The following is a 23,261-nucleotide window of genomic DNA, read 5'->3' on the forward strand; positions in this document are numbered from 1 at the left end:
TGCTCCTTTGGGATCCTTTCCAATGAATTATTTGTGTCTCTGGCCTTGAGGGTATATCTTTACCCTATCCAGGTAACTACAGAAGAGACTGAGAGCTCAAGAGCAGCTGTGGAAGGCACTCCTGGAGGGCTTCACTGCCACATTTTTAGGTTTGGCATGTGTGAGTGAGAGTTGATGGGTCTGGTGTATTTGATAGCGATGCTTAATGGGAGGGCTGACAGTACAGCATAGATATATCTTGAGACAACTGCCACTGCAGCAGGGCAGTAGTTGATGTTTTGCCTTGGCATGCAGTTTTAATCACGTAATTTCTCTTTTCAGGTTCACAGAAATGAATCTACTTCAAGTCAGGAAGGAAATCAAGGTAACAGTTTAGAGTTAAAATGCTTCATAGGAGAAAATGGGTACACAGGGCTGACGAAACAGCTGGAGTAAGTAAATATAACTTCAGGTGATAATTAGCCCAGGAAGCACATGTTGAGAGTGTTCTAGACTAGAGATCACCTTATGTTTTTAGGGTCAAATTGGGGATGTCTCTGTACCATATACTAAGTCTCTAATTTCATTATTTTCTTGCTGCCATTGGGAAAAAAGTAGAGGCCAAAAAATCAAGCTATTACATTGAACATTTAGATGCCTTGGTGAGAAGATTGGAGAGCACGTTATTGTTTGATGTACCCAACAAGAGAACATAGAATCATCTGCACAATTTTCCCATCTTGTGCAGAATCTCTTGTGTTGCACTCAACCTGTTTCCCAGACTTCTGACTCTCTGGACATACTCTGAAATTATTATTAAAAAAACCCAGGGGAGCATGGGGCAGAGACTAAGGCTAATGTGATATGTATGATAGCTTTCAATAAACTGGTGAAAAAAATGGAAGAGCAGGAAAGAATGAAGGAAAAAAAAAAGACATTTAAGAGTTATTTATGTCCTTAATTTCTTTCCCAAAATCTTTCATTGCCAAAAAGCAAATTTGCCTAGTACAATGAGACTTTTTTGTATCAAAAGAACCCCCCCAAAAGGGACAAAATGAACTGTTTTTTACAGAAATATTTTTGTAAAGAACTTCTGATTTCTAAGTCAGTTCTAAGGCTATGAATTTAGCCACCTATTCAGCTACACTGTAGCAAAACTATAGTTTAGATCAGGGAAAACTACATTTATAAATAGGGACCTACCAAAATCGCAATGTCATTGAAATTGTGAAATCCTGCAATGTCTACAAAATCTGCAAAAAAACCCCAAACCAAACCAAACCAAACCAAACCAAACCAAAAAAAACAACGAAAAAGACAACTTATTGAAAATAAAATGTTGGCTCTCCAGGGGTACAGCATTTCTTACAGACTGCTGGGAGGCAAAGTGGGGAGGGAGGATTGCTGGCACCAAGGGCAGCCCAAGATGGCTGCCACTTCTGTCCCTCACCGCTGATTGGCTGAGGGCTGTCTCTCATGTGGCCCTGCCCCTCACTGCCAATAGGTGGAGGGGGAAGGGCCACATATCAAACAGCCCTTGCAGCCAATCAGCGGGGTGGGGGGGAGAGGACGTCTGATGAACAGCTCTTGCAGCTAATCAGCACCCAATCAGAGGTGTGGGGAGGCCCCGCTGCGATCAACTTACGAATATGGCATCTCCCCATGAAATCATCCAGTCACTTCTTTGAGTTAGGTAGATCCTTATTTATAAATCACTTTTATTATTGTAGGGTCTTGGGTCCAGCTGAGAATGGGGCCTTACTATGCTGGAGATGGTACTAACTAGTTTCTGCAACAAGCTAAATGCTTAAAAATGGTACTAAATAGTTTCTACATCTAAATACAAAAAAACCCTAGAGTATGAATTAGACTGTGCATCAAATTGTTTAGAGATGAAACAGGCAAGCCGGACAGAATTGGCAAAGGGAATGTGACAACAGCAGATGACATCTACACTGCAGGAATATCAGCATACCACTACGTGACCTCCTAAAGTCTCACAGTAGCATATAGTGGTCTCAGTGCTGGGATAAATAATCAGGGTATTGACCCTTCTGTGGCTGTTTTAAAATCTTATCCAGACACTGGGATGTCCCCAGACACTACAGTTTCCAGTTCTTCCTCATCTCATCTGTGCATGTGAACAGCTTTTATTTATTTCTTATACTTGTTCAGCACAAACTCATACAGACCTGCAAAATAATCCAGTTTGTTCAGTGTTTTTCAGTCCTTGACAAATATTGGAGCTCAGTTTGTGACTAAAGTTTGAATACTAGGGCCAGGTTTTAGTTTATCAGAATGGGTTCACCCTGTCCTAGCAATTAGCAGATTTTACATTGTTCTTCCTGAGTTTTAACCAATTTCAGCTTTTTGCTAGTAATTTATACCATTCCCCAAGGTAGTACAAATTGGGTAAAAGTCTCAATTGCTGCTGTTCATTGCTGTTCATTGCTGTTCATGTCATCTGGCTGCTGCTAACACTGTGCTCTCTTTTATATTGATGTAGAGGAGCTGATGGTAAATGAAGCAGAAAGGGAGATGGATGAGAAGGAAACGGATTGTAACCAGCTAACATTCTTCCCTGCCCTACATGAAAGTTTCCACTCCGAAGACTTCTTGGAACTGTGTATAGAAAGACAAATTATCCTACAGGAATTTGTGGAGAGTGAAAAGGTAGCATACAGTGAACTTTATTTTTTTGTGGAGGTGGCATTTCAGGATGAAGAGGGGCAGGGAAATTTGCTCTTTTAATCTGCAAAGGACTTGGAGTATACAGCAAGCAGCATTGTTAATACTGATCTGTCCCTTGCATTTTGGCAGCATCCACAATTTTCTAGATGTAGTCCAAATGCAGAGTGTGTGGTTCCACAATGTTTGAGGCAGCACCAAGGACTTGGAGTGTACATCTCAGGAGTCAAGGAAGGTTCCAAAAGCTGCAAGATAGGATGGTCAGGGCTAGGTCCAGACATGGCTTATTCAAGGCTCCTGTCCTCTTCTTCCACTGCCAGAAACCTTTCCTGACCTCCTGAACAGTGTCCTCAGTACATGTCACTCACCACCTCCATAAGAACCCACCAGTTTTGTAGAGGTGACAGTCCCTATAAATGCTCTCCTCTACTTCTGATTCAATAGGAGACTTTTCTATTCTCCCCTGCTCTCATCTGCCCTTCCTCTCCTTCCCTTGATCACTGGACCAGACTCCCACCCTCTGAGTGCCGAGTGTTACCTGCTTTCTTCACATGGCTTTGCTTCCAATCTTGACCTTCCCCTATAGTGTTTTCCTGCAGTAAAACCCAGAAGACAAGGGAATCAGGGCCTATAGACTGGAAACATGAAGTTGTGGTAGAGGAGAATTAAGGCAGAATTGGCTTTTCCAGCAGTTCTAACCTGACCCTTTTGCCAGCAGCCAGAGGGACTTTCTTGCTAGATCATTCTCACAAAAGTCATTTCCAAACCCTAAGAAGGGTGATAGTCCACGATCAGAGTGTTTGGCCATAGGGAACCCCAAGGGTTAGCATTCCACCGAACTCTAATAGTGAGAACATCATTTTACGGTCTCTGTCCTCACAATGCTTCAATTGCTGTGCATGAACGTATGAGAGAGTGAGCTCTGTCTTTTATTTGTTATGTCTTATTAGTGCTGCCAGATTTGCTTGGTGCTTTTCCAATGTCCAGGGGTCGCATTCTTTATCTTGAACATGATGGCTTCCTTGTCCCGTTAGAGCTGTTGATACTGTGTACAACAAGGCATCATAATTAAACTTCTGCCTCCTTTCCTTCAAACCCCAGCAGAAAGAGAAGGGCATGAAAATGTGACATGTATTTCCCATACATAGCCCTGGTCTCATTTCGAGTCTTCAGGCTCTCTCTGTCTTCCATGTAACTCCACAGGAAGCTGTCAGAAATACCAGACACGTCTTTCCAGCAGCAGCCATTGTACTGCTGAACTGACAGAAGTATTAAAAAAGCAGTAGGGGGTGACATTAGCTGTCCCGTGCTCACTTAGTGCGCCACAGTCCTGCCTTGTAAATGACTGCCTCGTGAGCTGTTTGCACTCTAACCACACAACTGGAACCCGCTTACCTAATGCCTTGAACAGAGATGTCATTGTGATGCCTTGGCAGCTAGTAGATTGATTTCCGTAGCACAAGACTGCCAGGGCTCTGGAAAGTACTTGCTGTTTTATAATGTTGCATAGGGTTTTACTGCAATACAATCAAAGAAAAACCTTTGTAACTATCCAGTTACATGTACTGGCTTTACCGAGAGATAAATTGACAAACTCTCTGCTGATGTAATACCAATGAAGTGAATGATATTACTCCCAAAGGACAGTTAGCTTGATCATTCAGATGTTGCTTCTGTTGGTGCAGATCAGAAGGAAAACCAATGAAGTCAGTGTAGTTACAGAACTGTCAAACCAGGGTAGCTGAAATCAGAATCTTCTCCCTTAGGTCTGATTTGTTGTTTTATCCTGTTGTCAAATTGCATACAACACACAGATTGCTGAGGCTATTATGCATTATGTGAATTAATTGTACATGTTAAAATAAATTACATGAACAGCTTACATGGCTTTCTCATTCAGAATGCCCAGAGGAAGGAACCTGATAGGAAAAATCCAATGGATGAGGATTGGACATGGAATAGAAGCAGATGGGGGTGGTGTGTCAGCAGTTGTGCAGGAAGGAGGAATGAGGGAGGAGAACTGGCTGTAAACTGTCTGAGACAGGGCCTTTGTACAGCACCTGGCACAACAGGGTCTGAATCTAACTGGCTTCTAAACACTACTGTAATAGGTAGGTTAAATGTAACACAGGAACTACATTAAAAGAGCATTATTAAGGTTGTAAAGTTAGGTATCCCAAAGCTAGGAAATTCCAAAATTGAGGTCACCTGTTCAGCCTTAATTCACCCCCTTTATCCATATGCATTATGATCAAGTGTTTATTCATAGATTTATAGATTGTAAGGCTGGAAGGGACCTTGAAAGATCATGAGGTCTGGCCCCCTGCACCAAGCAGGAAAGACAACTGGGGTCAAGTGACCCCAACAAGGTGACCATCCAGTCTCCTCTTGAAGATGTCCAGAGTAGGCGATTGCACCACCTCTGGAGGGAGCTTATTCCACAGTCTGGACACCCTGACTGTAAAGCAGTTTTTTCTAACGTTGAGTCTGAAACAGTCTTCCAGGAGTTTGTGGCCATTACTTCTGGTTTTCCACTTGGGTGCCCTGGTGAAAAGCTGTTCACTGAGCCCTTGATGTACTCCCCTAACGTAGCGGTAAGCTGCTAGCAAGTCCCCTCTGAGCCTTCTCTTTTTTAGGCTGAAAAGTCCCAGATCCCTCAGCCTTATTTTGTATGGCTTGCCTTGCAAGTCTCTGATTATACAGGTAGCTCTTTGCTGGACTCTCTCAAACTTGTCCACGTCCTTGTTAAAGTGTGGCACCCGGAATTGGATGCAGTACTCCAGCTGTGGTCTCACCAATGCTAAGTATAGCGGAAGAACGACTTCTTTGGTTTTGCTGGAGATGTATCAATTGATGCATGCCAGTGTATTATTTGCCCTACTGGCTACAGCATTGCACTGCTGACTCATATTCATACTGTGGTCTGTGCTTAAATTATAATGTGCTGTTTCTTCCATAGGTACCTGGCATCATTCAGTACACAGAATAACTGGTGCTCACTGAATAGATAGTTAACTCAGTATGTTGCTTTCCTCTCATTGTTTATTGTGCGTTGCCAGGCCTTATTAACTGTACAGTATTCAAGCCTTGCACTTAAAAAAGAACAATTAATTTCCTCATGGGCTTTCCAAAGGTGTATGGCACTAGTATTTGAGTGCCTCAGGCATTACTTTGTCTTCCTCTGAGGTGGGTCAATACTGTATCCCTGCCAGATGGGAAACTGAAGCCTAGAGAAGTTAAAGTTATTAGTATTCGCTAATTTGGGGCACCCAAATTTGGGAAAGTTAGGACCTCACTTTTCATAGTGCTTAACACTACACGTGCTGTTTTTTTCTTTCTCACTTTGCTTCTGTCCTCTGGTTCAAAGTTGTTTCATGTTGAGCTGCACCCAGTGCCAGATGTTCCCCTCAGATCAGACGAGGATGCTCCTCCCAGCTTTCTACCTTGATGTCAAATGACTTCATATAATTTTTGCACACATCATGGTACTGCCATAGAAGGTGACCCCACTTTCTAACACCATCTTGAATCTCACTATAATCTCACTATATAAAATATTCTTGGGGATACAAACTTTTCCCATTCTCCTGACATGTCTGATGTATCACAACCTCCTCTTTTTGATAGTGGTTTCTAAGTGTGTCCGTCCTGTACACTCTAGTGTCTCTGTGTTTAATATTCTGTCTTGTCACTTTATAGTCAGGATCTTATGCAGACATCTCATGTGGAAGCTGTTCAGTCTCTTGATGTCCCTAGCATACATAGTCCATGTTTCTGAACCCTAAAGGGACTCAGCCCAAAGGGGAGGGGAGTTCAGGATGTGTGGTTGCTCAAGGGAGCGATCCTCAATGCACAAGCAAGTCTATCCCATCTCAAAGGAAAGGCAGCAAAAGGGCACAGCAGCCCCCATGGCTCTGCAGGGAACTAGTGGATCTCCTGTGTCTAAAAAGAAAGGCCTACAAAGGATGGAGGATGGGATCCACCTCCAAGGAGGAATATTCTGCACTGATCCGGACCTGCAGAGACCAAACCAAAGAAAGCCAAGGCTGCGAATGAACTCCAACTGGCTATAAGTATCAAGGACAATAAAAAGTCCTTCTTTAGATATGTGGGCAGGCGGGGGAAAAGCAAGGGCAACATTTGTCCCACCTGATTTAGCAGGAGTCCACTGACAACCGACACCCATGAAAAAGCCAACTTGCTAAATGGGTACTTTCACCAGTCCCAAGGGACGCCCTTGCCCATTATGGAATGGGAAAGCCTGGGTGAGGGAGATTCCTTACCCTCCATCAATGCTGACCTTGTGAAGGAACACCTTGAGAGGCTGGACACCTTCAAGTCAGCCAGCCCTGACAGCTTACACCCCAGGGTACTCAAGGGGCTATAGAGCATCATAGCCCAGCCCCTGGCATGGATTTTCTAGAACTCCTGGTGCTCTGGTGAAGTGCCTGAAGATTGGAAGAAGGCCAATGTGGTGCCTATCTTCAAGAAGGGGAGGAAAGTGGATGCAGCAAACTACAGGCCCATCAGCCTGACCTCTATCCTGGGGAAGATCCTAGAAAAGATTATCAAAGAGACCATTCTCAACAGACTGGCCGATGGCAAAATCCTGAAGGATAGCCATCATGGGTTTGTTGCAGGTAGGTCTTGCTTGACCAATCTTATTTCCTTTTACGACCAGGTGACCTACCACTTGGACGAGGGGGAAGAGATTGATATCATATATCTTGACTTTAAAAAAGCCTTCGATCTGGTATCCAATGATCACCTCTTGGCAAAACTGGCCAACTGCGGCCTCGGCTTCTCCACGATCTGCTGGCTGGGGAATTGGCTATGTGGTCAGACCCAGAGAGTGGTGGTTGACAGAAGACAATCATTGTGGTGCCCTGTAACCAGTGGGGTCCCTCAAGGCTCTGTTCTTGGGCCTATATTGTTCAACATCTTCGTTAATGATGTGGACATTGGCGTTAGAAGTGGACTGGCCAAGTTCGCCAACACCAAACTTTGGGGTAAAGCGTCCACACCTGAGGACAGGAGGGCAATCCAGGTTGACCTCGATGGGCTCAAGAAATGGGCAGACGTGAACCTGATGGCGTTTAACACCAAAAAATGCAAGGTTCTCCACCTTGGGAGGAAAAACCCACAGCATGCTTATAGGCTCGGCAGTGCTACACTGGCTAGCACTTCGGACGAAAGGGACTTGGGGGTCATGATTGACCACAAGATGAACATGAGCCTTCTATGTGATGCTGCAGCTAGTAAAGCAAGCAAAATGCTGGCCTGCATCCATAGATGCTTCTCGAGCAAATCCCAGGACGCCATTCTCCCATTGTACTCGGCCTTGGTGAGGCCGCAGCTGGAGTACTGCATCCAGTTTTGGTCTCCACAATTCGAAAAGGATGTGGAAAAGCTTGAGAGAGTGCAGAGGAGAGCCACACGCATAATCAGAGGTCAGGAAAACAGACCTTACGATGACAGGCTGAGAGCCATGGGACTCTTCAGCCTGGAAAAGCTTAGGCTCAGGGGTGAGCTGGTGGCCACCTATAAGTTTATCAGGGGTGCTCATCAGGATCTGGGGGAACATCTGTTCACCAGAGCCCCCCAAGGGATGACAAGATCGAATGGTCACAAACTCCTCTGTGACCATTTCAGGCTGGACATACGGAAGAACTTCTTTAATGTCCGAGCCCCCAAGGTTTGGAATAGACTGCCACTGGAGATGTTTCAAGCACCTACTTTGAATGCCTTCAAGAGACATTTGGATGTCTGTCTTGCTGGGATCCTATGACCCCTGCTGACATATGAAAAGTTTGGTTGAGGGACTTGTCTGGCTTCCCACAATAATTATGAGGGAGAGGTAGGGATAGAATCCAATTTCCCAATCCAGCATTTTTTAATGCCTGGCCCATGATACTGTCTTTTCTCATAGTCACTTGCCTCATTGCCTATACATCTTTCAACTTCTGTAGAAACTAGGACAGGGATCTGGCAAGCCACAGCCTCCTTCACTGCAAAACCCAATTCATCCCCAGAGCAGGTGCATCTTGCACACCATAGGAGGGAGGTTTTCTGGAAAAACTAGCATTTGATCACAAAACTAGGAAGTGTCTCATGATGCATCTACACCAGAAAACTTGAGTAAGTTTGTATAAGCAACCTTAGTTCTGTAATTTCTTAAGGCTCAAAAACCCCCATATTGGAATAACAGAAATTTGAATAACAGACCTCCCCAGGGTCTGCTGGCTTCCCCATGCTCCCCTCCCTCACCCTCACCGCTTGCTGCTTAAGTAGAAATCCTTTCCTCCTCTCTCCCACAGCCCGGACTGTAGCCAACATGCGGTATGCTAGCTAGTGCTGTGTAAGGCACATAGGCCAGTGTCTGCTTAGGGCTTTTTGGAGGTAATCGACAGCTCAGAGGGTAATGTCCCTACATTCCTTCCTTTGGAAAAAAGCTGTTTAAGAAGAGCCTAATCACAGCCTCCTGCTGGGGCCTGGCCATGCCCCCTCAGCTCAGCCCTGGGGAAGTGAGGGCTGCTCTAGCACCCCCCGGTTTCTAGCCTGAGCCACTGCAGGCATGTGCCTGCATTTCTGGGGTGTCTGTCTGGTTACAAAACTGATTTAGCCTAGCCAGGTTAGACTAACCTGCAAAGCTTGAATCAATTCAGGCTCAGGCTTTTTGAATGTCTGTCCCTAGCCTTACTGTGGAGCTAATTAGGTAGCTTCACAGTAAGTGTCTTGAGTAGACATGCCCTGTTTGTAGTTTTCTGGGTGTTCCAAAGTCTCCCACATTGCAAAGGGAGGAAGGAGAGCTAAGTCCATGGGCCAGATCTGACCTTGGGGGATCTGCATTGATTGAAGAGGAGTCACAGCAGCAAAAAGTGTGAGCCCCTGTGTTTGCAATGTCTTTGTTGTGGGTGAACATAATTGTGATGTTGACTCGCACAGTATTTTTAACTGAGGAGAGGGGTATGTGGGGCCTGAGTGTTGTATTAAAATTGACAGACTTTCGTGCCTATGCTGCTTCATTACTTTTGAGTTACGTTATTGCTATCTGCATCTTTGAAAATCTGGCTTTTATGCTCCAAGTGAGGGATCCTTTTGTGGATGTCTATTCAAACTAAAAAGATACACTTGAAAAATAAACCTACTCCAAAAAAGTAAGATGACAAACTTCATCCTGAAAATGGCATTCACTTCAATTCCTTCTTGCATCTGAATGGGTAGAACAATCCAGAAATATATTGCTTTAGGCAATACCTTAGAAGGTAATTATTCAATTATTTTATGTCACCTTTCATCATTGATTAATGATTCTAGCAACCGGTGAACTGGAATCTGTTCTGTTCTGACAGAGGAAGAGCTTATTTAATTTATGTTAATTTTGGGTTGGCTGGTGTCTCAGTAGATTGAGACCCTGTAGGTACGGAGTGGCTTGGTGAAGAGTCTCTTGTACACTTTCTATTTGTTGGACTGTCACTACTCAGCTGGAATGAGGTTCATTCTGAGCTTAGAATAGGAAGGGCTAACACAGTCATAGAGAAGTAAGGGTGAAAGGGACCTCAAGAGATCATCTAGTCCAACCAAGGATTGAACCTGCAACCTTGGTGTCATTAGCATTATACACTAACCAACTGAGTTAAAAAAACAAGTTTGATTTCTTTCCAGTTGTCTATAAATATATGTTTTTCTCCTGGAGAGGGGGCACTTGTTTTAAATCAGCGATTCCCAACTTTTTTTGCCCCATGGCACGCTTACCTAAATAAAAAAGCACCGCAGCACACTGGACGCGATGCAGCCAGCCGACACCGATGGTGGGGGGTGGCGCACAGCCAGCTGGACAGCATTTTGGGCTGGAGCCACACTCCCCATCTGTCTGTGTCTGCAGCAGCAACAGGCGATGGGGGGAGGGATGTGGCTGCAGCCAGGCAGGGGGCGTGGCTCCAACCCAAAATGCCGCGGCACACCTGGGTGTGTGTGACAGCACACCAGTGTGCTGTGGCACAGAGGTTGGGACCCACTGTTCTAAATGAAGTGGGTTTAACATTTGTGACAGGCATTGGAGAGCTAGGGAGGCAGAATGCACGCATTAAGTTGTAACAGGCCCAGCGCCTGAGGAAGATTCCATTCCATCGCATGCCATCCTGCTGGCTGGCCAGTGTGCCACTGTCCTACCTTAGATGCAATTGTGTAGAGGTACGCCAAATCAGAGACCACCAGTAAGCCCACATAGCACATGCATGCACATGCACAAGTAATTGTGATTTCTGTAGTCTGCATCCACTTACTACTCAAGTGGGAGTTAGGGACAATTTGGAGGCCATGGAGCCTGCCCCATGCTGCAGGGTGGACCTCTTAGTTGACCTCCTGCAGACTGAGCCTCTTTATGTGTCACACTGACCTGCCTGCATAAGTGGGAAGGCATTTGTTCATGGCAGAGCTCCAGAGGATTCCAGCTTTTGCCCTTTTGCCCGCAGGGATGCATCTTGGTTGTCTGATGCAGCACTCCCAGTGGGTTCAGTCCTGATGCCACTGTTAAACAATGCTCAGATCTTCACAGGTTGGCTCTGCATGTGTCTGCTGCCAGCTGGCCTCTCCTGTCTCTTGTTCCCACCCCAGCTTTGACTGGCACCCAACTGTAGTGTCTTCCTTATGCCAGCCAGTCAGCTCCTTCACTTCTTTCCATTTGTCCAAGGATAAGCCTATGCAAGAGAGTAGCACCACTTTAACTGCACCACCAGAGTATTCGAACCCTAGCACCTAGACTGGTGTCTTATACCAGAATAGATGTAGGAATGGAAATAAATTTTCATTTACTTTTACAGAGGGAGCTGCATCCTGTGATGGTTTGGCCAGAATGTACGTGGCCAGGCCCTGAAGGGCAGTCAGGAGGTCAGATAGGTATGGTTATGGGAGTGTCAGGTTAGGCTTTGGATCATTAGAGCGGGGAACGCAGGATCAGGTTCCAGGAAAGTTAAGATGGAGATCTGAGAAACGTAGTTTGGAGTGCAAACAGGTCAAAAACCAGGAGAATCAGAGAGGCAGGGGCCGAGTTCCAGGGGGGATCCAGGATCAGGGTCACAAAAAGCCAAAGCTGCCGAGTTCCAGGGGTGATCCAAGATCAGGGTCACAAAAAGCCAAAGCTAAGACAGGAGCCAGGAGAACCAAAAAAAGCAGCGACTGTGAGGCTTGCTGCGCAGGAGCAGACTGAGGCTGTTGCTAAGATGTGCTTGCAGCCTAAAACTGCAGATATGTTTAGAAGGGCTCAGTGGTGCTCTCAGCAGCCAATCCAGGTACAGAGAATTGGGACAGTCACATTACCCCAGGATGAAGGGCAGGTGTGGAAGCTCAAAAGCTCAGCCCAGCTGGGCCTGCCTGATCAGAGGCCCTGATGCATCCCTGCTACATCTTGTACGTGTAAAACTAGAGCAGTAATGTGCTCGCACCCTCACTGACAGCTCTACTGATACAACAGTCAAGTATTGACCATGCAGGACACCTTTCTAAATGTCCCACCATCTGCTTCCATTCTGTCATCCACTGCTCCAGTGCCCCTTTGCTTCAGACCTGACCCTCCTTACTCCTGAATCATCACTTACCAAAGTGTAGTCATGTTCCTGTCCCCTCCTTACCTGTATCCCAGTTCTCTTCCTGTTGTGTCCCAGTTCTGCCAACTACCCCTTCTGGTCTGCTACAACTGTTCCCCCAATGCTGCTCAGGGACCTTTTACCTTCTCATACACTCAACTACTCCCCCCAGGCTGACTCACATATGCATAAACACCTAAGCAAAACTCAAAAGTTGTAACTGAATTAGGGACTTATACCTGGTTTTCCCACATTTTATGTAAGTGTCCCATCCGTTAAGCAGTTCTGGTTTGGCAGGGATCCCTCTCTCATTTTGACCTGAAAGTCTGTCCTGACCCCAAAAAATAGTTTCCAATGAAAGTTGCATTGAAACTGATCCATTCCCATGAAAAGTTTCAGTGGGTCAGCATTTTTGATGAGTAACTATTTCACCAAAAAGGCTGCATCTACAAGAACGGGAATGTGCACTTTGTGGTGCCTCAAAGGCTTTTGAGGTGCCACAAAATGCACACAGCACATGTGAAAAGGTTCTCTGCACTGCACACTGGCAGTGGGGAGCCAAAATTAGATACGGGGAAATCCCAGTGTCTAAAAAAACACGCTTCAAAAAAAAAAGTGGGGCTCTGTCCTAAACCGGAGCCTAGCCGACCAGCACCACACTCCAGCTGCCAGCCAGGCTCTGCATGCCTGGGTTGCTGCCACTTCAGCCCCAGGAGGCCCCCAGGATCTTAGGTAAGGCTGCTAAGGCCAGCCCAGGGGCTGGCCTTAGCTCCTCCTACCTCACCCAGGCAATTTGCTGTGTCCTTAGCTTCTCCTACCTCACCCAGGCAATTTGCTGTGTCCCAGAGTGCACTGTGTGCTGCTGCTATTTGTCCCCAGGGTGATGCACGTGTGTGCTCATGGGGAGATGCCCAAAATCCCAACAGCCTCCAGTTGTGTGTGAAGACCTCTTCTGGTTAAAATGAGGGCCAAATTAATTGGTTTAGTTGAAAAGAAAAGAGAACAAAACATTCTGCCTAGTTTTAGAATCAAGTTCAAACAAGCTTTTTAAACACTCCAGATTGGCTAAAATTTTATTTCTGTGTGACTGGAACAGGTCAGCATGATCATCATGTTTGGCTCTGTACATAACACACATAAAGATATGCTACACTACAGTAGGGAAAGCTGCACTCCTAGGATTTCCATCCATGGTTTCCTTACTCAGGCAGCTATGCCATTTGGCTAATGTTGGAATACATATCTGGAACATCTGGTCCTTTTGCTGTTAATTTATTGTGTGCTGGAATTCTTTTGCAATGTTTTTTGAGTAATGTACTTCACTCTGATCCAGATGGGAGTGTGTACCTTTTCTCTATGATATAAATAAGAATGAGAATGATTTATAACCTCGGCACAACTCTCAAGGATTTCTGTGTGAAACTCACATTTGTGTCGGTGGAGTATGTGGCTAATTGCCCTTTGTACCCTTTGTAACAACTTGGTCAGATCCATGTTAAATTTCATAGAAAACTGTTGGCTTCAGTTCTGGAGACATGAACAACTTTGTTTTCCTGTTCTGTTGGCCCATCCACCTAAAGATGCTGAACAAAAACACATTTTTCATAGAGATTTTCCCCGCTATGTTTTTGTAATATTAGTCTGTTCATTCATACAGTACATGTGAGTGCACTGCATGCCAAACATTACTTTGAGGGTTACCAGGAATCATTACCATCCAGTTGCTCTTTGGAGGTCCAGATGAAAGGAAGTGGTTTTAGATCAGTGCCCAGTAGATGGTTATCTATAGAGCAGGAATTAGTGCCACAAGCTATTTGATCCCCTTATTGACAGTCCGAAGTGGAAGACCAGGGATTAAATGGACCATATAGACAGAACTTTACTCTTAATTTTTTAGATGGTTCCTATAAATCAAAGGTGAGGAACATTAGCTGGGCATTGAGGGAGATGCCTGCTATAAGGCAATATCTGCTATATCCGTTCAGTTGAATAAACAGAAGACTTCAGCCTTCAGGCTATGCATCATTTTTCACCAGCACTCAATATACATACACTCTCACAATAGCTGATTTTGCTTATGGTGGAAGGAAGATCTGTTAGGCATCCTTGTTAAGGCATAAAAGATCTGGGGGTTTAATCCTAGCTCTGTCACAGGCATCCTGTATGACCTTCGGTAAATCATTTCATCTTTCTATTACTTAGATCTCCCTCACAAGAATGTTGTGATGCTTTTATTGTTTTCAGGGTCTTCAGATACAAGAGAAGGGAGCCAGATATGACTGAGGCAGACAGGGCAAAATATGCAGCGTCTGCTCATTATTAGAATCTCATATTAGAATCAAAACTACAAAACCAAATTCCAAAAACATTGTCATTGTATTAGTATCTTTATAGAACCAGCCCTTTATTAGAATAAAAATCTTAAACTAGAATTCGTGAGGACAAGCTTTTTTCCTTCTGGCTATTGAAATCCAGTGAAATATCAAAACTGTATAGACTGTTTCAAGGGGAGGCTGCATGGGCTTTTTATTTAGCTCTCTTTACTTAGTTAGAATTGCTAGTTATTCAAATCAAAAGTGGACTGCCCAATGTGGTTCTAGTAACTGGAGACACTGTAGGTTTATAGTGTATCAGCACATTCTGGCTACATTTTTTCTTTCCTTTCATGTTAGGTTACATCTAAATACTCTGTTGTAATTGTACAAGGGCATGTGGCATCAGAGGGGGTGCTTCTCTTTGGGAAAGAGCACTTTTACATCTGCGAACACTTTACCTTGTCCCAGTTGGAGGAAGTTTACTGCACCCGGCACTGCTTATCAAGGTGAGTCATGTTTTCCTACCAGTGGGTACAGTTGGTCAGATTCAGTATGAGTCAGTAAAGCCTTTGGACCCTCACTAACTTCAGAAGGCTTTAAAGGCCTACATTAGCATAGTGTGGAGCTCACTGTGTTTTTCTTCTAACGGAAAGGTAGGATTGCCTGGATGAGTATCTGCATCCAGATGTGCAGGGGCGTGTGCTTGCAGCAGATTTGCCGTGTGGGACATGTTTTATTATTCCACGCATGTGATTTGTGGTGCCACAAAGAGGTTTGTACTTCATGTCCCTGCTCATCTGGATGTGGCCAGTGTGGACAAAATTGGGTTTTTCTGGACTCACCATTCCCATCATCCTTCTGATTCACATGAGACACAGCATAGTGATTACTCTGCTTTGGGCTTGAATTCAACATACTTTTTGGGTGGCTGTGGCCAGCAAAGTCACAGGGCTCTCTACTGTTCAATGCAGCACTTCATTAATTTAGTGCAGTGGGCCAAGAATGAAACCCCAGCACAGACTCCCATTAGCTCAACCCTCGTCTGGATTCAGAAGAAGGAAGAATTGATATAAAATAATGTGAAAAGGAAGGACTTCTGTGTCCTGAAATAATCCATAGATGGACTTTGCTGGGAGTTCTCATGCCCTGCCACTGGAAATATTCTAGTCCCACTCACAAACCTTTGGGCAGTGAGCAAAGATGCCCTGGTTTATATTAGATGTTTAACAGGGCATGAAGGATAGCAGTTTACAGCCTTGGATTATTAGGGGCCTGATAATGATATCCTTAGTCATGTTGAATTGGATCTTACATACACTAGAGCTAGTTGTACTGAAGTCAACAGGACTGCTATGGGAATCAGGTACTTGGCACTCAGTGTGCACATCTACATGTTCATTATCGTGCCATAATTACAGACCATGAAGTTTAGTACCTGTATTTACAAGTACTAACTTAATGCACTGTAATTGGCACTACTGCGCAGTAGTTCTGGTGCATGCTTTTTTTGTGTTGCTAATGCACAGTAGACTAATTCTATTGTGCGTTAGCACATTAGCATGGTGTTTGCTGTTTATGCTGATACGCAGTAGAATTAGTCTACTTCACCTTTAGTGTCTCATGTAGACGTGCTCAGTGTGAGTCTGTCAGGCTGTAAGGTTCACCTCAATGCTACTTTCAGTGTGAGTTAAACCATCACAATCTAACCTGAAGGGCTCATGCCTACACTGGACTTCTGCTGTGTTCACCTTTACCTGCTTATCAATAGCAAGTATTTTCCAAACTTCTTTTACATGGAGGAGCATACAACTAATACAGTGGCTTTAAAGAATATGGCTACCACATGTATTGCAAGAGCACCCAAAATATGTTAGTTATAGTAGACACACTGAGGAAAACTCAGTCCCACTATAGACAGAAATTGTTCTCTTTTGCTTATAGTTTAAGTGTTGGCATTTTCTTCTGTATCACTTCCATCTTTTATTCATAAAGAACATTCATTATAAAAGATTTTTGTTTCATTGGCTGATAAGTTCCTGTTTGTTTCTCCAAGGGAAAAGGAATCATAATTAATATTTGGCACACTGATACCTTTTTATGACTCATGTTTTATTGATGCTGATCAATACTGAAAATGGGCTTGTAGTCTTGGCTTTCTGCTTATACTCCATGTGTGTATATGCACACAAACACAAAGTCCATGGGGAAGTGAGTAACTTAATACTTTTACTTAGTGACAGTCTGCTTTTACATCCAGTTCTCACTAGATCAAATTTTAGTGATTGTATCTGTTAGTCTGGTCAGATGAATAAGAGAGTGACTGGTTTGGCTTCTGTCTTATGCATTAATTGTTGTTTTTTTTAAAAAAAGTTTGATTGCTTTGGATCAGATTCTACATAGTACTTATGCTGGGCATGTCTACATTACAGACTAATTCTGTGCGCCTCAATTAGGGCGCATGAATCTAATAAATTCCACAGCAGAGGGTAGTACTTGTAAAATACAAGTACTACATATGGAGCCCCATCGGAGCAGCCCTCAGCTGGCAGGCTGACCCCCCAGGCTGCTCCTACCAGACACAAATAAACTCCATAGCAATATGCCCCAGAGATTTTTGCTCCCAAGAGCACTTTCAAACTGCTCACTCAGGAGCAAAAATCTCTGGAGTAATGAGCTCTGAAGTTTATTTCTGCATGATAATCACATGTGTAAATGTGCTCACTAAGTAATAAGAGAGGCCCCATAGAAGTCAGGGAATAGGCAAACAAGCAGATTACCATGGGGCAGCTTTGGGTGTTCATGTTGTTCTCTTACCCCATGGCAAATGCAAGATAGTTGCTTCTTCGTGAAGATAGGGTAGGCTGCCTTACATTTATCATAGGGAAAAGCATGTACACAAGTAATTATCACATAGCAACTAATGTGCTTTAATTTCATACGTTGGCTTGCCTCATGGTACCTCGCCTTTGTCACCAATGGGACTATTTGAGGAATAAAATGCTGCAAATTGGGATTTACGATATCACACTTTGCCCTTTACACTCAGCAACGTGCCCTGGCTATGGCCGTACTTCATCCAGACCTTCATGTTCTCCTGCCCTCATGGATGCAGCCCTTTTCTCCGTGCCTTCCCCATGTCAGTGTCTTTGGGACTTTTACCTGTGCAGAGTGCTGCTGCCAGCCTGTGTGCATGCACTGCGAGGCCTGATCACATTAATTTCACCCTCAGACTGCACCAGCTTCCTGTTTATTTCAGGGTCCAGGACAAAATTACCTGCAGTAGTTTGAAACACGGAGTGCTCTGGCTGCTGTCACTGACCTACTGGTGTTTCTGATATGCTTTCTACAAGGCCTTGTAGAAATGCACATAAAACTGCTTATAGGTTCACAAAGGATGTTCCTGGAGTATGTGGTGGTGGCTGTTCATAGGCTAAAGGCTGGAGCTCTCCTCTGTGCTATTATAGAGGTGACAAAGAGCTAGTTACTCTTTGTCCTTTTCAAACACGTTTCTGGTTGTTCTCTCTTTCAGCATCAGCGATCCATTTATTTTCAGCTTGTGCCACAAAGATCAGACCCTGGGAGGTCAGGCATGCACTCGTTATTCATACAGTGACATTAAGGAGATACACCCTCTACGCTTTCTTCTGCAGGTAGGAATTGATAAACCATGCTGTTGGTACGAGAGCCACAAGCTCTGTGATAAAATATGGCTAGGAATTTTTTGTACTGTAAGATCTTCAGGATCTTGGATTTCTTCCCTCAGCCCTTTACTAGCAGTCACAGTCCCACCCCTGTTTTGGCATCCTTACTGAGGTGCTTGGTTCCCTGGGAATCATATTGATATTTCCATGAAAGAATTGTTAATGGAAAGAATTCCATACTATTGGGACAAAATGTTGAGAAATGGACTCTCCTGAATTCAGTTAAAACTCCCAAATATGTGGGCTGATTTTCAATTATGCCTGGACCGTATAGACTTTAGTAGTCATTGATTGGATCAGGCCCAAAGAAACAATGTATGCAGTCTTTTTCCCCTTGCACTCTCAGGATAATTGTCTGCCATAGAGTTACATCAAGGGTGCCCACTTAGTCTTTAGTGTTCTTGCAATGAGAATCACAAACAATCCCATCTGGAGCTGTGACAGAGCCTCTTAGAGAATGTTGGACCAGGCCTTTGCAGGGCGATGGAAGCTAATTAGACTCGTACAAAAAAGAAAAAAAGATGAGTCATTTATTTGATGAAGGATGCAGCTCCTTTGACAAATTCAGCATATAGCTTCAGTTAAAAAGATTTAAAGCCTATTTTGGAAATGTGTGAACAGTTCATGTTGGTATTTCCAAAGTGGAATGTTTTTCTTTTTTGGGCTAAAATCACAAGGACACTTAGATTCATTAAACCAAGCAGGGGGAGACAGTCTCTTTATCTTCAGGCACTCAGCTGTGAGAGGGACATCCAGATTCCAGTCCTTGCTTCAATAGCTGTTTAATTACTTCTACAAATTGGAACAGTTTCAATAGCAGAGATTTAATGCAGAGTACTGTATAGTCCAGTGGTTAGGGCACATTCTTAACAGATGAGAGATCCAAGTTTCAGTCATTCACAGGGCCATGAGAAAGGAATGTTGAACCTGGATCATCCCTGTTCTGGGTAAGTGCTATAAAACAGAGCAACTGTTTCTATTTTCCCAACTTGCCAAATAACACTTAGGTCCACTTTGTGAGTCCAGCCCTTTATTTTAAAATTGACTTAAAAAAAAAGTATGAATCAAAATGTTTGATTTGACCCAAAATAAATTATTTTCTACAGGAAAAATGCTTAAAAATTATTTTTGGGTTAACCCAGAATGAAACCCCCCAACCTCATTCAGCTATTAAATTGAAGGTCCATTATGTGCAAAATTCTAGACTAAATGTTGCAAATTGTTTACTACAATTTTGGTATTTCTTTTGCTTCACATCTTCAATTGGCATCTTTTTGGGTAGTGGCCAGTTTTTATTCTGTGCTTCTTCAGCACCTAGCACGGTGGGGTCCTGGTCTATAACTGGGTCTCCAGGGTATAGCCAAAATACAGATAACAAGTAAAAATGATGCTCTTTGAAGAATGACTGGAAAAAATGAGGTAGTTCATCCCAGTATAAATAATAGGTTATAGACAAATTGCCAACATAATAAGAGGAGAGTATTTAGTTAATCATATAAAATATTCACTAAATGATGGACTAAATTTCCCCTACTCTGACAGAGGTATGTGATAAGATTTCTTTTCAGTCTAATTCTAACTTTGGCAAGAGGCATGTTTTCATTGCAAAAAGGTTTTTAATGACCCTTCTCTCCCCGTGCCAAATTTACCCATCAGTTAAATGTCCAGCATTTGCTATACAAATCTTCACCTTGCCAATTGTTTGTTCTTACAGGAGATCGCCTTAGAAATATTCTTCAAAAATGGCTACTCCAAGTTTCTCATCTTCCATGACAGTGACAGGAATAAAGTCTTTAAGAGGTAGTATTGAGTGATGTTGTACCTGTGATAGTCCACAGAATGTGAGAGGCAAAGATTTTGTGGGTGATATTTTTTAATGGATCAGCTTGTTTTTTATTTGATGAAATCCTTGTCTTCAAGAGGTAGTTCCTTCTTTAACATGGCACTCGGGATCCAGCAGCTGGGAATTTATTACTGTTGTGCAGCCAGTCCTTCCTGTGTGCATACATCTCCCAAACAGTGCCATCATTTATTCTAAAACTGCATATCATTCCTCTTCAAACAGCTTCCCTTTAGCAAGAAAGACATAATTACTCACAGTCGGTGTGATTTTTTTTCCCCTTGTTGAGCTATAATTTTTTTGAGCATATATATGTATGTATGTATGTATGTATGTATATATATTTACCATCAATATTTGAGGTGGCATGATGCTTTAAGAATAAGATCTTTTTGGCTCTCAGACCTTGATTTTCTCTAGCATAAACAGAGCTAACAGACTTTAAGAAGTAGAATTTTTGTCTAGGAAGGAGAGTTTTTACCCTCTTATTGCCTTGTGTACATGACATTTTCCCTTTCCTGAAGTTAGACTATAAAGTGGATAATTTGCACACTGTTCTCTAGTAGTCAGTTTAATTTAATCATCCTGTCTTCACCAAACTGCAGTTCCAGCAGTTGCACTGGGATTAATCTCACTACTGTCCTCACCAAAACAAATCTTCATGCTACAGAATTGCTAGGTGAAATTTTATAACCTTAGACTGGTTATTATTCTAGATGATGATAATGGTCTCTTCAGACTGTCTATGGATAGATATAGATGGACCCTGGCCTAAATAACAAATACAGATTTGTCCCACTTTTTAAAATCAAAATGTAAATGTGGTTTCAATTAGACAAGATAAACTTCTCCTAAGCTCCTGCTCTTTTTGCCATTTACAGCTAATCAGCAGCCACATCCCCCCACCAAAAAGTAGCTGCTTTTTAGTTATGGGCAAAGTGGTTCCTATCTTTGTTAGTTGTACATCATTTTGAGGCCCCAATTCAGGAAAGCACTTGCTGAAGTTATTCTTCAGCTGTCATTGCACATAAATGTATACTTGACCTTAGCCACAGGCTAAGTGTCCCAGTGACTTGAAGTGGTGTCTTGAATAGGGGCAGGCCTCCATTCATAAAATGCTTTATCACCACCCTTCAGGACAAAAGGTACTATAGAAACTTATATTATTATTGTTATTGGCGATGACCTTTTTAAGGATCAAAAAGATTTCTTTTTTCTCTGTTGTTTTAGGTTTTGTTCATTCCAATCTGTTTTGAAGGCAAAAGGAATAACAGAAGAGTCCCTGAATATAAGGTAAGAAACTGGGAACTCCCCTAACATCTGATCTTTGTAATCAGCAGATTTAATTTGGGAGAGAATTGTACTCTAACAAAAACCACTAGAAAGCTATGTAATTTTGTCCTCCTTTTGTGTACTCAAAGACATTATAACCATAAAATAGCCTCACTATCAAGGCATGAGGAATGTATTAAGTAGCTGGTTATCAATAGTTAATTAATACTGATTATCTACTTAATATGATTATATTGGTAAATTCTTTATAGACAGCATGGGAAAGACTGTTGAACAGACGTGAGGTTAGAAAACTAATCCATAAAGGTTCTGTGTAATGGCCTATTTACTGGGCTGTTTCAGCAGACAGTGACAGATGTACCTACCGCACACTGTTGATTTGGTACAGATTATAACAACTTCATAATTGTTATCCCCACTTACTGCCCCTCACTTACACCCCTGTAAGGGAAGGGAGTTTGTTTCTAAACATGGTGATATGACTGGGTTATCTGTGCTAAACACAAATTACTAGCACACTTAGAATTTCTCTTGAGCTGGATGTTCAAGGACAAACATTAAGAGTTTGAAAGCTTCCCTAAATTCACCAAATTACTTGGGCATGAATTCTAACAGGAATGGCTTTCCACACTATTTCCATTATTTCCTGGTTCGCCTCTGCCCAGAAACTCAGACCGTTGGGTTCCAGATCATGCAGAGCTTTAGAGGCCATGCCATGAGCTGCTCCTGGACAGGTAAAGGAAGCTAGTTTAGAACAGTGGATATGGGTGTCTTTGTGGGGAGGGGCTGTCCTAAATTAGTCAACGTTAGGTATCAGAATCAACAGGCAATTGTGATTCATGGGTCATGGCTCTCTGAGCTGTTATGTCAGGCTCTCTGCAAGCTCCTAGGTGTCTGCATCGGTTACACTTGGTCACATATTGTGTTAGATTTCCTTCAGTGTCAGAACAGGTAATGAAAGCTACAGCTCCAGAGAATAAGAGGGCAACTTGAGAGAGGGACCAGAACATTTATACCAGGAGGGTCAGGGCAATCTAGGTTTTGTCAGTGGAGTAATATGGACCTCTAAGAAAGACAAAGAAGGTCCTAGGCTCAGTGTGGAGCAGCACACTCTGCTCTGTACTGAATTTCTGAGGAGAATTAAACAGCTTAGAGGAAAGAGAAACAGCTCAGGAGATTAGGATAGATTGATTGCTTGTTTATCTAGTCATTAATTTTCCTAGCCAGCCTGGATCAGGTCTGAACTTTGGGTGGAAGGGAGGTTAGTGTTAGAGGTTTGACTAACCTTTACAGAAATTAAGGAGCCCAGGGCAACAGGAGTTAATGCATCTGTTCTTGAATCTCAAAAGCACATTTTGGTAGGGATTTTTAATTCCCCTAAGGATCAGCCTGGAATTTCCTCCCCTGGAGAGGGAGAACCTTGCCTTCATTGTCCCCTCTGAGCAGCAGGCATAGGGACTCTGGTATAGCTTGCATAACTCTGGACTGTATTGTAGCATGGACTGTAGGGCTACGTGAAGCTTTGGTCCCTGATTCGATTCAGCGGAGATTCGGCCTGATTCGGTGGCTGAATCTCCGAATCCGAATTGATGAGAGGACCCTTCAATCTCTCTGAATCGAATCGTAACCCTCTGAATTGATTCGGAGAGATTCGGAAAGATTTGGACACAGACACAGCTTTAAATGTTTTTTCTACATAGCTCTAGGTAGTAGGGGCTTGTGAATGCCACAGTGCTGGGACACATGGAGTGTCCCACTGGAGCATGGGGGGCTCCCCAGCGTGCTTGGCAGCAGACCCGGAAGTGGACCAGAAGCACTTCCAGTCCACTTCTGGGTCCACCGGGGAGTGCGCTGTGGGGCG

At 43.4% G+C, this 23,261-nt stretch overlaps 1 protein-coding gene across 1 annotated transcript; it reads left to right on the plus strand.

Annotated features, from left to right (window-relative positions):
- Positions 1–321: 321 nt before the first annotated feature.
- Positions 322–21,404, plus strand: LOC102377431 (WD repeat- and FYVE domain-containing protein 4-like; the record flags this gene model as incomplete). Its single annotated transcript, XM_025212983.1, has 6 exons — positions 322–364; positions 2,486–2,652; positions 14,924–15,072; positions 18,096–18,216; positions 19,982–20,067; positions 21,338–21,404. Coding segments are annotated over 6 exons (633 nt in total), but the record flags the coding sequence as incomplete, so codon positions are not given.
- Positions 21,405–23,261: the final 1,857 nt, after the last annotated feature.

Source organism: Alligator sinensis, unplaced genomic scaffold (genome assembly GCF_000455745.1).
Source record: "Alligator sinensis unplaced genomic scaffold, ASM45574v1 scaffold163_2, whole genome shotgun sequence".
Taxonomy (NCBI): domain Eukaryota; kingdom Metazoa; phylum Chordata; order Crocodylia; family Alligatoridae; genus Alligator; species Alligator sinensis.